Source organism: Thalassophryne amazonica, chromosome 17 (assembly GCF_902500255.1).
Source record: "Thalassophryne amazonica chromosome 17, fThaAma1.1, whole genome shotgun sequence".
Classification (NCBI taxonomy): Eukaryota; Metazoa; Chordata; class Actinopteri; order Batrachoidiformes; family Batrachoididae; genus Thalassophryne; species Thalassophryne amazonica.
Window position 1 is genome coordinate 59,187,119 of NC_047119.1, and position 15,703 is coordinate 59,202,821.

At 39.7% G+C, this 15,703-nt stretch overlaps 1 protein-coding gene across 6 annotated transcripts in view; it reads right to left on the reverse strand.

Moving 5' to 3' along the window:
• scarb1 (scavenger receptor class B, member 1) overlaps positions 1–15,703 on the reverse strand; it is a 72,028-nt gene that overhangs the window by 15,838 nt on the left and 40,487 nt on the right. For 4 of the 6 annotated variants that reach the window (XM_034192514.1, XM_034192513.1, XM_034192512.1 and 1 more), the window contains exons 9-11: positions 13,915–13,988; positions 13,727–13,778; positions 10,090–10,236 (exon numbers count right to left, since the gene is read on the reverse strand). In XM_034192514.1, coding sequence (XP_034048405.1) covers positions 10,090–10,236; positions 13,727–13,778; positions 13,915–13,988 — 273 coding nt within the window. Of the gene's footprint in view, positions 1–3,368; positions 3,372–5,623; positions 5,675–10,089; positions 10,237–13,726; positions 13,779–13,914; positions 13,989–15,703 lie in introns of all 6 variants that reach the window. The other 2 variants (XM_034192509.1, XM_034192510.1) reach the window with 2 other exon arrangements.

Genomic DNA, 15,703 nt, shown 5'->3' on the forward strand with positions numbered 1-15,703 from the left:
CCCCAATAGGGCGCTTCGCTCTCAGACTGCAGGCTTACTTGTAGTTCCTAGGGTTTTTAAGAGTAGAATGGGAGGCAGAGCCTTCAGCTTTCAGGCTCCTCTCCTGTGGAACCAGCTCCCAATTCAGATCAGGGAGACAGACACCCTCTCTACTTTTAAGATTAGGCTTAAAACTTTCCTTTTTGCTAAAGCTTATAGTTAGGGCTGGATTAGGTGACCCTGAACCATCCCTTAGTTATGCTGCTATAGACGTAGACTGCTGGGGGGTTCCCATGATGCACTGTTTCTTTCTCTTTTTGCTCTGTATGCACCACTCTGAATTTAATCATTAGTGATTGATCTCTGCTCCCCTCCACAGCATGTCTTTTTCTTGGTTCTCTCCCTCAGCCCCAACCAGTCCCAGCAGAAGACTGCCCCTCCCTGAGCCTGGTTCTGCTGGAGGTTTCTTCCTGTTAAAAGGGAGTTTTTCCTTCCCACTGTCGCCAAGTGCTTGCTCACAGAGGGTCGTTTTGACCGTTGGGGTTTTTACGTAATTATTGTATGGCCTTGCCTTACAATATAAAGCGCCTTGGGGCAACTGTTTGTTGTGATTTGGCGCTATATAAATAAAATTGATGAATTGATGATTGATGATGCTTGCTTGCTGGAGATTGGCTGCAGGTTTTCGTCTGGCGTTTCCATTTCTGCGTTCCTGTGGGGACATGTCGGCTACAGTTGCGGTCTTTAAGTGGTAGTTAATTTAGTCGACTGCTGCACAGAGATGTATCTCGAGTGTTGCTGCTGGCTTGGTGGTCTGACATTGGGTGTTCGGGTGCGGTGTTGATTCCCCTGTTTTATGTTCTGCTGTTTGGGAGTGACGGCTTGGTCTGTAGCATGGTATCTTTTACCTCCTCCTCCAGCCAGTTGTGTCACTGATGCTTGTGTTTGTTACTTGTAGGTTCGGGGTGGAGAGGAGCAGCACAACAGACCGATTTGCAGTGGGAGGCGACTGCTGCTTTGCCCTGCTGCTTGGATTGTGTGGCCCTCTGTGCTCATTTTATTAACCTTCTATGTTCCTTTTGTACCCCATTAATGGTGTCATCTTATTTCATACGAGAACGTTTATGCATAGTTTATTTTAGGTAGTTTGATATTTTATTTATTTATTTCTTTATTTTAAAAGAAGAACATAATTTAGAACTAATAAATCAACTTTGTATTTTGAACAACCTCTTGGTGTCTCTTTGCAAAAGACCTGGGTGCCTTATCATTGGGTTGGTTTAATTGAAGAGTTCCTTGGGTGAAATTCCCAGAGTGACGTTATTGAGCAACAAAATATCATCAGCATTCCATTCTCATCCATTCTGCCACATGTTTAAAAGCATTCTGTTGTTGGGTCTGGCTACTAACATACCTCTGCAGTAGATGCCTCTGTAGTTTTGTCAAGGGAAAGAGCTCTAGACTTTGAGATAAATGCAATGTTTAAATCTGACCACTACTAAATGAAACACCCATGTGTACAATATAAACAGCGACACATTATACAACCCCTGGTAAAAATTATGGAATCACCGGCCTCGGAGGATGTTCATTCAGTTGTTTAATTTTGTAGAAAAAAAGCAGATCACAGACATGACACAAAACTAAAGTAATTTCAAATGGCAACTTTCTGGCTTTAAGAAACACTATAAGAAATCAGGAAAAAAAAATTGTGGCAGTCAGTAACGGTTACTTTTTTAGACCAAGCAAAGGGAAAAAAAAAAAAAATATGGAATCACTCAATTCTGAGGAAAAAATTATGGAATCATGAAAAACAAAAGAACGCTCCAGCACATCACTAGTATTTTGTTGCACCACCTCTGGCTTTTATAACAGCTTGCAGTCTCTGAGGCATGGACTTAATGAGTGACAAACAGTACTCTTCATCAGTCAGGCTCCAACTTTCTCTGATTGCTGTTGCCAGATCAGCTTTGCAGGTTGGAGCCTTGTCATGGACCATTTTCTTCAACTTCCACCAAAGATTTTCAATTGGATTAAGATCCGGACTATTTGCAGGCCATGACATTGACCCTATGTCTTTTTGCAAGGAATGTTTTCACAGTTTTTGCTCTATGGCAAGATGCATTATCATCTTGAAAAATGATTTCATCATCCCCAAACATCCTTTCAATTGATGGGATAAGAAAAGTGTCCAAAATATCAACGTAAACTTGTGCATTTATTGATGATGTAATGACAGCCATCTGACATGCCTGACATACCTGACATGCAGCCCATATCATCAATGACTGTGGAAATTTACATGTTCTCTTCAGGCAGTCATCTTTATAAGAGTGATTCTTTAACTACGGGCACTATTGGCCTTGTAAAAGTAATTTCCACCACACCATTGCCTTACAATATAAAGCGCCTTGGGGCAACTGTTTGTTGTGATTTGGCGCTATATACATGTGCTCTGATGTCACTGTTCATCTCCATAGAAACTACCCAAACAATCTTTCATACAAAGTGTTTAGGGACATTACAGTGTTGTGGTGGAAATTACGGCAATAGTGTGGGACAACTACATTTTGTTTAAAAAAATAAAATAAATCACAACAGTTGTATGACATTGAATACCCCAATTATGTTTTGATTATTTTACTGCTATTTTATTCAGAGTTATTTTAAAACATTAGAAAAAATGTTTACCATTCATTTTTATCATTGAAGATCAAAAGTCTGGGTGTGGGACAAGCACAAAACGGCAATATTTGCATATAATGATGCTGAAAAAAGGTGAAAAAGTCATCATAGACTACTAGAACAAATTTCTTAACACACTTTCATTGTAAAGATAACTATAAAGTGTGAAATGTCCCCTTTTTTCTGTTTTTTATACAATATGATCAAAGGACATGAGTGCCCGTAGTCTAAGAATCACCCATAAATCTCATTGGAACGGCACCAAACAAAAGTTCCAGCATCATCACCTTGCCCAATGCAGATTTGAGATTTATCACTGAATATGACTTTCATCCAGTCATCCACAGTCCACGATTGCTTTTCCTTAGCCCATTGTAACCTTGTTTTTTTCTGTTTAGGTGTTAATGATGGCTTTCGTTTAGCTTTTCTGTATGTAAATCCCATTTCCTTTAGGCAGTTTCTTACAGTTCGGTCACAGATGTTGACTCCAGTTTCCTCCCATTCGTTCCTCGTTTGTTTTGTTGTGCATTTTCGATTTTTGAGACATATTGCTTTACGTTTTCTGTCTTGACGCTTTGATGTCTTCCTTGGTCTACCAGTATGTTTGCCTTTAACAACCTTCCCGTGTTTGTATTTGGTCCAGAGTTTAGACACAGCTGACTGTGAACAACCAACATCTTTTGCAACATTGCGTGATGATTTACCCTCTTAAGAGTTTGATAATCCTGTCCTTTGTTTTAATTGACATCTCTCGTGTTGGAGCCATGATTCATGTCAGTCCACTTGGTGCAACAGCTCTCCAAGGTGTGTTCACTCCTTTTTAGATGCAGACTAACGAGCAGATCTGATTTGATGCAGGTGTTAGTTTTGGGGATGAAAATTTACAGGGTGATTCCATAATTTTTTCCTCAGAATTGAGTGATTCCATATTTTTTTCCCCTCTGCTTGGTCTAAAAAAGTAACCGTTACTGACTGTCACAATTTTTTTTCCTGATTTCTTATAGTGTTTCTTAAAGCCAGAAAGTTGCCATTTGAAATTACTTTAGTTTTGTGTCATGTCTGTGATCTGCTTTTTTTCTACAAAATTAAACAACTGAATGAACATCCTCCGAGGCCGGTGATTCCATAATTTTTGTCAGGGGTTGTACTTTATAGATCTGCCAAGTTGACGAGTGACGTGCAGGTTTTAGTAGCATTGTGCCATATGGAAGTCAGGTAAATGGACACGAGTCGAGGATATGCAACTAAACATTTGTTACTGAAAAACAAAAGACATTTTCATTAGAGTGTGTTTACTTCTGGGACTTTTCATTCTTATATGAGAGTCAAAAATAAGAACGGATTTAAAATGTCTGTTGTAGCATGCTAATATCAATATGGAAACAGGTCATTATGGCCACCGTGGCTCTACTGACTGTAGTCAAATGAATGTCAAGAGCCAGAGCTTTAGGACTTAATAATAAACACAGTTAATCAGCTGGCCTGGGCAGCTTCATCTGAAATGTGTGGTTTTCCTCCATGTGCATTGACCCGTTTCCACTGCAGGAACACTAACTATGTACTCCCCAGGCTTCAGGAACAGGTACAGGAACGCATGGTTAAGTGGCCTCCTCGGCTGTGGTGTCTCCACTGCTGTGAAAAACCACCGGGCTCACAAGCAAACATTTCATACTATTAAACAAACTTTAATCTAAATGTTAAGTGCAAAGCAACAAACTTTGCAAACTCTTAAAGCTGTACTTAATGAATTTTTTTCCCTGCATGTGAGGTTCTTGATTGCAATCCTCTCCACTGCAGCGTCCGCAAAGTAAGTTATTTTGGATAGAACAAGAAAAAAAGAAAAAGCAAGTTTTTTTTTGTCCGTGCGTCGCTGTGCACATAGCTCTGTATTCTGGTGTGAGCCACTTGTATTGTTGTGGATGCTCAGAAGCTTGTAGTCCTGCTTTAATTTTCCCTGCCGGGTTTTCAGAGGCTTCCAGTTTTGTTACTGTATCGTGGTGTGTTTAATTCTGTGGGTATTCCAGATTTTTGCTTTCCTCTTCGAGGATGTGAATCCTGCCTGATCCTCCTTGCTGGTTGATCTCTCACCTTTTCTGTCCATAGCGGTTATTGCGTTTCTTTGTTTACTCTTGCAGCTGCATTTTGCGCTATTTCCACCTTCTCATGTATATATTCCACCAATCATCACTGAGCTCCGCCAAGCGACCCTTCAGAGCCATAACATCTTGTAAGAGCGATTTTCCTTGCCCTGAATAAAGGTTCCCCACACATGAACCTTTCAAGGCAATCCCTGAGGTGGAGACATGCCTAAAGGTATTGGCCCCTCAAAATGGCTCACAAGTTACTGCAGTGGAAACGGGCCTAATGTGTGTTTCTTTTGTGAACAAAGTGTGTAACCAGTTCCAAATAATTGGACATTTATGTCTGGTTTGTCTTCAATTTCTGTGCAGTCATCCAACAACAAAACTGACATGGTTGGAAAAAAAAAAAAAGAAAAAAAAAAAAAACCCAGTATCCCCCCCTTTCATGGGCCTTATTTCTGCCTTCATGTGAAAAATGATTTCATGGAACCTGACCAACAAATGATAAGCAACTGCATAAAAAGTACTTGAGCTAACAATTTTGAGGTGTCAAAGATGGCCCCAGCATCCTTGGAAAATTTTGATGCCCATATAATTGTATTTTTAAAATTTTATTTCCTGACATTTTTATAAGTTGTGTAAAAAAATAACCATTGACTTGTGGTAGTCTTAGCTTTGATATGTATGGGGGTAAACAGATTTCAAACTTTGATTAAATGAAAATTTTAACTTTTTCTGGCATTGACTGAGCTCCAAAATGTGCAGGACAATCAAGTTTGTAATCTCAATGTACAGAACAGCTTGAAAAATCAAGAAAGATCACGTAGGGCAAATCAATTTTGATTAGGATTATTTCGGAACATGACTGAGTTACCAACCCCAGGGTTCGTTAGCACTGTGTCAACCACTGGTGTGTTTGTGTGAGATCTCTACAAATAAAGCACATCAAAACAGTATCAGCAACACTATCAACCACAATATTACATTTGTGTTAATTTCCTTCTAAAACCATTTTCCAGAAAACAGAACCTCTTCCTTAAGTTACTCACCGTCTACATACAGGTCACTTAGAGCCCGACACTGATACAGCTGATGATACAGGCCCTCATTTCCCGATAAGCAGGGAGTAATGGGTGTTTTCTACATTAATTTCTCAAACTTTTCAAATGAAGCTCTTAAGAACCCATGCACATACAGCTGTGGCTTTGCATTTTTACAACAAGAGCGCTCAGAGCACAATATCCCCCACTGGCAAATGCTGCTTTGTACAAGTAGCTACATTTCAAGGACTTTCTGTGTAGGCTCTCAGTTGTCCAGGTGGTTTCCATAGTAGAGAAGCTTGAATCTTCGACTGGACTGGGTTGCTTGACGCGAGGACGTTTCGCTTCAAATCGCAGAAGCTTCCTCAGCTAAAATTCTTGCTCTGGAAGTCTGACTTCTGTCTGACTCTTGTAGAGAAGAATAAAACAGAAGCCAACAAAAGCTGGAGTTTTAAACCTAACCAGACCCCTCCTACTGAGAGGCAGACTGCTATAGGCTAGTGACTAAACAATAGCTCTAATTAGCAACTATTGTGCTGTAGTTAGCACACCTACTGGCAGGACAGCTGTCCCTCTAATGATGGGATGGATGCCTTTCTGATGGCTCCCTTGATGACGTGAATGACTCATTACCATGAACAAAAGACTGAAACTCCTTTGACCTGAGTACCCCATTGTAAACAGGGGATAAAGTGTGTCTCAGACCCCCTCCCTGGTTAAGGCTGGGTTTCAAACGTTTCACAAAGAATGCCTCCTTGACCCCTCTCTCAAACCATTTCTTCTCTCTGGCTAATATTTTAACTTCCTTGTCCTCAAACGTGTGGTTAGTGTCTTTAAGGTGGAGGTGAACCGCAGACTGAGGTCCACTGGCGCCCTCTCTGCGGTGCTGGTATAGCCTTTTGTGTAAAGGTTGCTTCGTTTCACCTATGTAGTGTTCGTTACAGTTTTCCTGACATCTGATAGAATACACTACATTGCTCTGTTTGTAACTAGGGATCATGTCCTTAGGGTGAACTAATTTCTGTCTCAAGGTGTTAACCGGTTTAAAGTAAACTGGGATTTTGTGCTGTCTGAAGATCCTCTGTAGTTTTTCCCCTACTCCTGCTAAATAAGGGAGAGACACTCTTCTTCTTGTCTCCGTCTCCTGTCTATCTGGTCTCTTTGTTCTCTGGGACTTCTGCACTTTGTCCAGGGACCATCGTGGGTACCCACATACTGTGAGGGCTTTCCGGACACGTTGTTGTTCTTTAGCCCTTCCCTCTGCAGTTGTGGGCACCTGTAGGGCTCTGTGTTGAAGCGTCCTGATCACCCCGAGCTTGTGTTCAAGGGGGTGGTTTGAGCCGAAGAGCAGATATTGGTCAGTGTGAGTTGGTTTTCTGTAAACCCCTGTCTGGAGCTGCCTGTTCTCTCCAATCGTAACATCACAGTCCAGGAAGGCTAAATGGTTGTTTCTGGCATCCTCACGTGTGAACTTGATATTGGCGTCCACCGAGTTGATGTGTTCTGTAAAGTCCTCAACTTGCTGTTGCTTGATTTTGACCCATGTGTCATCAACATATCTGAACCAGTGACTGGGAGAGATGCCTGTGAAAGACGTCAAGGCTGTCTTCTCCACTCGCTCCATGTACAGATTGGCCACAATGGGGGATACCGGAGACCCCATCGCACAACCATGAATCTGCCTGTAGTAATTCCCCCTAAACAGGAAATACGTGGTGTTGAGACAGATCTCCAAGAGTCTGAGACACACTTTATCCCCTGTTTACAATGGGGTACTCAGGTCAAAGGAGTTTCAGTCTTTTGTTCATGGTAATGAGTCATTCACGTCATCAAGGGAGCCATCAGAAAGGCATCCATCCCATCATTAGAGGGACAGCTGTCCTGCCAGTAGGTGTGCTAACTACAGCACAATAGTTGCTAATTAGAGCTATTGTTTAGTCACTAGCCTATAGCAGTCTGCCTCTCAGTAGGAGGGGTCTGGTTAGGTTTAAAACTCCAGCTTTTGTTGGCTTCTGTTTTATTCTTCTCTACAAGAGTCAGACAGAAGTCAGACTTCCAGAGCAAGAATTTTAGCTGAGGAAGCTTCTGCGATTTGAAGCGAAACGTCCTCGTGTCAAGCAACCCAGTCCAGTCGAAGATTCAAGCTTCTCTACTATTTCAAGGACTTGTACCAATTTTCACAAAATTCCTACTAAAAATATGACAGAAGTTAATTTCATTAAGCTTATACCCTTTTCAGGAAAGTGGGACGTACAGATAATTATGATACAAATCATAATTCCCCTTCGGGCCTTCAGCCAGCTGGGGATAAAAAGTACTACCAAAATGTGATACACAACCGTCGTATATAAACTTGCAATTCTGTTTGGCTCGAGACTGAAATTAACTAGTTGCCATTACATGCAACCACCACCATGAGCACGGGAAATGTTACAATAAGAATCACGGCAGTCACAGTCCAATGATCTGTTTAATACACCAGAATGGTGACGGGCAGAAATAATCCATCTTGTCTTTTTATAAATACAGTGCAGGCATATCATCCGAGGACATTTTGTCTTGGCCACTAAGATTGTTTAAAACAATTTTTCCCCCTCATTTTCTTTTGTCAAAATATATTCGTCATTATTATGATTGCTATACTTGGAAAATAAATTAATTTGTAAACATTTCTTAATGCCCATTTTTAATTGTACAAATGGTTCTTAATGAATTAAATGCTTATTGCATTCCTTTGTCACTGGCGGTCCTCCAGAGATACATGCACGTGTTTGTATGCAACACACAAATGTGTTTCAAACCTTTTTAAAAAGTGAAAGGCTGCTAAATAGCTCATATTCATAAATACAGTATTTTCCAGACTACAAGCTGCACCAGAGTATTAAATGCATCTATCGCCCCCCCCCCCCCCCAAAAAAAAGAGTCATGAAGATGGAAAAACAAAACCCACCAAAACATAAATGTCACATTGCTCTGTAAATCAGATCTGACCAGGCAAAGAAAACCGAGTAAACCCAAATACATAACTCAAAGCAAACATTAGCATGAAGCACTCTTTGGAATCTTAAGCGAGCGTCAAAGCTGTGCCTTGAAATATTTCGCTGACTGAATTCAAATGAAGAATCCTACTGTAGAGTAATGAAGCTATGATACCTAGCTGTCAATAATAACAATAGATATCAAGGTAGGACATCACATAATTTGAAGCAAAGATTGCAGCTGAAGCACTCTGGAGTATTCTTCAAGGCTGAATTCAAAACATGAAGCTGGTGGTTAGCAGCAACTTCAAACTTTAACAGGTTCATCTTTAGAGCAATTCTGTTTCAACTTTTAGAGTAACAATAACACACTGAAGAGCCGTCTCATCAGTTTATAGCTGTTCTGTGATTGTTAATTATTGTCATCCAATGACAGGCGATGATCTGTGTGTCAGAGAGGCTACAAATGTTCACTCAGTTGTCAGTTAAAATGTAATGTAGCCCTGGAAATCAATACCACCAAAGCATGATCTTTCAGTCTGAGAGCATGATGTGTTAAATTTACTCATTTTCTTAGACAAAGAATGTCTCTCATTCAGATGATGTTGTTTTTAAGGTGGATGCCATCTTGTGGCCGTAGATGATAATGACGTATTTTTTTTATAGATAAAGTTATTTCCCAACAAGTCACAGGACATACCAATCTATTTAAAAACAACAAAACAAAAAGAATTAAAAAAAAATCTGCAACTGTGAGTCTGGAAAATACAATAAATATAAAAGAATGACAAGTTTGAGCACTTTTGAGTGATGTTCAGCAAATGATTATGTTATCATGTACAAGATAATACACTGAACAAATAAGGTCAACCCCATCTGGAAGTTAACAGCAGATTAATTTCTTCAATGTAAGTTTAGGGGTGGGGGGAGGGGGTCAGTCAGTTTGATTATGAATTTTTGGACAGTTCAAACATTATTTTCTGTTACTCCTTTGATGATACAAAAAACTACAACGATATCAAAACTGGAGTAACACCTCATGTGATACAAAGCCATTCCAGCTGTAAATTGCCGGGGTCTAAACTTGAAATGGTCTAAAATATACCAATCTGGAAGGTCCCATTAAAATACCAAGCAGCACATTTTCTTGGAATTAGTTTGAAAAAACATAAATCGAGTTATTTCACAACCCATTTAGGGCCATTTCTGCTACAATTTCTCTTAAGACTGCAGGTTAGCATATACAGCAGAGCAAGAAGCTGCATGCATTTGAAACCAAAATGAACACATTAGGCAGAGAGACGGAGTGTTGCGTAGCAGCATTACCTTCATTTTTCGGTGGAACACAACAGCTACTATGATAGCTGCCAGGCCAGCAGCTATAAAGCCATACTGCATATACTCCATCACAGCAGGCAGAACAACCAGGTTTGTGTGGAACGTACTGAGAACAGGGCCATCGATATACCCACTCTGAGAACAAAAAGAGGGCGAAAAATTCAAACACATTATTCAAAAAAAGAGAAAAACACTTTGCACAACAGTGAAAGATAATAAACCCTTAGGCCCTGTCCACACGGAAATGGATTCTTCAGGCGTAGCCGGATGTATTGTCATTTCTTGCATATGGAAACTTTTCGATGGCCAAAAACAATACTTTTGGAAAACAGATCCCAAAGTGGATAAATGCGAAAATGCTGCCTTCACGTCTTCGTCTGGATGATCAACACCATCAGGCCTGACTTTCTCAGAGATAAGCTACGTGACATGAAGGTGGAGGCTCCACTGGTGTCCTGGAATACCAACTACCTCATGGGCCGCCCACAGTATGTGAGGCTTTGAGACATTACATCTGACACCATCAGGAGGAGCACGGGGCACCACAGGGGACAGTCCAGTTTGTGTTCACACTCTACACCTCCTGCACCACCTGCAGAAGTTTTTGGACAACTGCCATTGTGGGCTGCATCAGCATTGACCAGGAGACTGAGTACACGAGTGTTGTGGACAGGTTTGTGGAGTGGTGTGGACTCAGCCACCTGTAGCTCAACGTATCTAAGACAAAGAAGCTGGTGGTGCACTTCAGAAGACTGAAGACCCGTCTAAACCCAGTTACCATTAATGGAACTGAGGTGGACATTGTGGACTACTACAAGTACCTGGGTGTCCAGAGACAACAAACTGGACTGTAAACACAGTAATTTAATTTAATTAATTAATTTAATTTTGTAGAAAAAAAGCAGATTACAGACACAACACAAAACTAAAGTCATTTCAAATGGCAACTTTCTGGCTTTAAGAAACACTATAAGAAATCAGGAAAAAAAAATTGTGGCAGTCAGTAATGGTTACTTTTTTAGACCAAGCAGAGGGAAAAAAAATTATGGAATCACTCAATTCTGAGGAAAAAATTATGGAATCATGAAAAACAAAAGAACGCTCCAACACATCACTAGTATTTTGTTGCACCACCTCTGGCTTTTATAACAGCTTGAAGTCTCTGAGGCATGGACTTAATGAGTGACAAACAGTACTCTTCATCAATCTGGCTCCAACTTTCTCTGATTGCTGTTGCCAGATCAGCTTTGCAGGTTGGAGCCTTGTCATGGACCATTTTCTTCAACTTCCACCAAAGATTTTCAACTGGATTAAGATCTGGACTATTTGCAGGCCATGACATTGACCCTATGTGTCTTTTTGCAAAGAATGTTTTCACAGTTTTTGCTCTATGGCAAGATGCATTATCATCTCGAAAAAAGATATCATCCCCAAACATCCTTTCAATTGATGGGATAAGAAAAGTGTCCAAAATATCAACGTAAACTTGTGCATTTATTGATGATGTAATGACAGCCATCTCCCCAGTGCCTTTACCTGACATGCAGCCCCATATCATCAATGACTGTGGAAATTTACATGTTCTCTTCAGGCAGTCATCTTTATAAATCTCATTGGAACGGCACCAAACAAAAGTTCCAGCATCATCACCTTGCCCAATGTAGATTTGAGATTCATCACTGAATATGACTTTCATCCAGTCATCCATAGGCCACGATTGCTTTTCCTTAGCCCATTGTAACCTTGTTTTTTTCTGTTTAGGTGTTAATGATGGCTTTCGTTTAGCTTTTCTGTGTGTAAATCCCATTTCCTTTAGGCGATTTCTTACAGTTCGGTCACAGACTCCAGTTTCCTCCCATTCGTTCCTCATTTGTTTTGTTGTGCATTTTTGAGACATATTGCTTTAACTTTTCTGTCTTGACGCTTTGATGTCTTCCTTGGTCTACCAGTATGTTTGCCTTTAACAACCTTCCCATGTTGAAAAGCTGAAGAGTTGGAGTGCTACTTGGAACTAAATTTGTTTTAAGATGGTGCTCTTTGGTAGAGGGCTAGTACAGATAAAGTCTTGAAAAGATACCAAGGCACTCATCTAATAAAAAAGTTAAAATGCCTTTATTTTATGGGCAAATCATAATTAAAAAATGCACTTCAACGCGTTTCGGCTAGAAGCCTTCATCAGGAAGTGAACACTCATTCTGAGACAAGTCTTAATTAAAAACCTCAAAATAGGTGAGTCAGCAGGTGTGAACAATTGGATCATCACTTAACCAATGAAAACAAAGTCAGATAAAGGGTATTCAAAGCTGAAAGAAAAAAAAAAGTGGCCAACAATGGGCCTAGTGTGTGCCGAGCAATACAAAAAAAAAAACAAAACTGTCAAACATAAAATACATTACATTTACATACAGGAATTTTTTTTTCCTGATTTCTTATAGTGTTTCTTAAAGCCAGAAAGTTGCCATTTGAAATGACTTAGTTTTGTGTCATGTCTGTGATCTGCTTTTTTTCTACAAAATTAAACAACTGAGTGAACATCCTCCGAGGCCGGTGATTCCATAATTATTGCCAGGGGTTGTACATAACAATCAGAGTTTTTCAGTTACTCAGAGCTATGTGCAATACTGTCAACAACTTGTGCAATTGTCTTGCAGTCATTTTGCATAAACATGGTGTACTCACTGTTAAAGCAGTGTTTATTGTTTCGGCACTCTAGCAAAACAATTTCCTTCAGGATTAATAAAGTTCTTTCTTATTCTTATTCAATACACACCTTTTCTGAAATGATTATGTCATGGCCCCACCTCTCTAACCACAGCCGCTCATAATGAGTGGTGTGTTGTTGTTGACACTGTAATTTAACATACTGTTTTTTGGGGGGGATTTATTTTTGTCTTGTGCAGAGTGCCGAAAATATGAAGGATGGCTGTGGTGAATGCTGGTGTGAGTAAATGGAGAGCTGTGATGCTGATAAAATAATTGCAGAAAGGACTTTCAGCTTTTAAAAGCTTCTTGTTGGTGGGACAAAGTGCTGGCATCCTCTGAAATCCTCAGGAATTCAAGTATTTACAGACATTGTGTCATGTGGATAACAGTTTTTGACAGACTATGATGATGAATCCTGTTGAAACAATGCAACAGGTCAAGATTATGACTTTATACTCAGTGTATGAAATATATACTGTATATAAAGTGGGAATTGTATGAAAGGTCGCGTGAGGACCACTGGTGGGGGGGGGGGAAAAAAAAAAAAAAAAAAAAAAAAAAAAAAAGAGTCTGTAGATGTTAAAATGCACCTCTGAAGAAGAAGAAAAAAAGATTATGCCCATCAGAAGATATTATGCTGTTTTGTATTGCAACTTTACCTTCTGCTGCTACAATGATTAGCTTTTAAACACAGTTTTCCCTGTTTTCTGTGGTAGCATTACAGTACCACATACAGGCCTGGCATATGTACTACAGTGTTTTCAGCCATTTTAGTGTTTTTAAGTGGATGAAGCTAAATCTTGAAACAGTGCCATGTTTACAGAACATTATTTGACAACAACAAAAAAGGATTGTACTGGGAAAGTGCCATGTCCGTGTGGAACAAGGCCATATTTGCTGATGTGTGTAATTTCAGACTTACTTCCTCAAACCAGATCATGGGCATCACAACTTCAGAAATCTCTCCAGTTTCTCTACAAAGACAAGGACACTTACTTTTGTCCAACACAGTGAACAAGAAAAACAGGAAACATCCAGAACACTTTCATGTTACATGAACAAACAAAGTGATTTTGGGTAATGTCAAGGTTCAACGAAAACATTCCTTACGTAATTCCTGAAACCCTTTTCATGTATAGATTGAGCTGAAGACGGACTGACACATTCAAAGGCACGCCAGTTTGCTGGAGAGACACAAAATGGACAAACATTAGTAGAGTTACAATCAAAGGCAGACATATTTGTTCCAACACAACTGCTTAAAAAGAAAAACAAAGGACTGCCTATTCTCACCCCCCTGCATCCACGATTTTTCTGATATTGATATACTACAGATTTTGTAAGCAGCAATACTCTGATGCATCTTGCGTACAGACGGGTTCATGACGTGTGTGCAATCAGCTCGTACACACAGTAGCGTCAAACTGCAATGAAACAATGTTTTTCCCACATCTGTTGGGACATGCTGGAGTTTGGGTGGTAGAATGAGCAGGAGGCACCTCAGGGAGTTGTGGTGGACAACTACTGCTCCAGCTTATGAACTTTGACCCTTTGCATAATGACAGAAACCTTTCCTCTACAGAAAGCTTCTCACTTCCTGTTAAGCATTTACTGTTGGTGCTCCTGTCTCTTAAAGACATGATGGTTGGTAATCAGGTTAATCTCAAATTATGCCTGGGACGTGCCCACGAGTAATTAAATGAGTAAATACAATTTACACTCTACATGCTGCTTTGTCTACAGGTTATGCACTGTGTAAATCAAGAAATGGCACTGGACACTCCCCAAATGCACCTTAGACAGTGTGTCAGTGATAGTAAAGGCAGGCCACTAATAGTAGTGTGTGTGTTTAACACAAAGAATTAAAATCTTCATCCACTGCCTCCACTTATTTTACCAAGAAATGTGACTGATCATGGGGTCATTCTATCTTTAGCCTTATGATCTATGTGTTTCTTGAGCAATTCTCCGCATTCTTTCACACTCCCAAAATAATGACATTCATTATTCTGAACACATTAAATTTACTTTAGACCAAAATTTCAGGAAAATGAGTTGGTGACAAGTTCAAATAATCTGTATAATCTCAATAATAATCCTAACAGGGCTTTAAAAAACAAGGTGAACAGAGAAATTTATTTTAAGACATACATTTTTCAAATTGGATACAGTGCCCTCCAAACGTATTGGGCCCCTTGACATTTCACATATTTCAATTTGTTTTTGCTATTTCAAACATGAAAAGTAAATCAGTCGTCACAATACAAAAATTAAAAAAAAAAAAAATTCTAAAATTATCTTCCTTAAACTCAAAGCAAATCCCTACAACTTGATATAAATTAATTAAAAATAGAAAAGCCATTATTCTAGTATTATTCTAGGAATTTGTACTAAAACACTCCAAATAAAACACAGCAACACCACAACAAGCAACTCCATTACAGTCGGAGACAATGAGGTGGGGTCACTGCTCTCAGCCCGTCACTCAAAGCAACCACATCCACAATTATACAGACTTTTTTTGGGATTAAAACATCTTAAAACTAGGAAGTTAGAAAAAAAAAAAAAAAATCACCGTTATACAGTTGTCATGGAGGAGGAAACCATGTATCGAGACCAAAACGGTTTTTGTACTAGGCTGTAAAGTTGGGATGTTTTAAAATGGGCTTCTATGGGAATGTGCTCTGTGCTTGAGCCACAGAGGCCAATGAGTCTCCTCAAGGAACAGGTGGAATATGTCAGAAAGCTGTGCATGTTAGCAGTGCCACAAACTAAAGTAGAAGGGAGACAACATTTCCTTCCATAAGTAAGTAGTTTTGGTTATTCTTGTTACTTTGTCTGTGACGTTTGGTTAATAAACTAGTGTTTGTTGCCTGCCATGCCTGTGTAATGGAGAAAT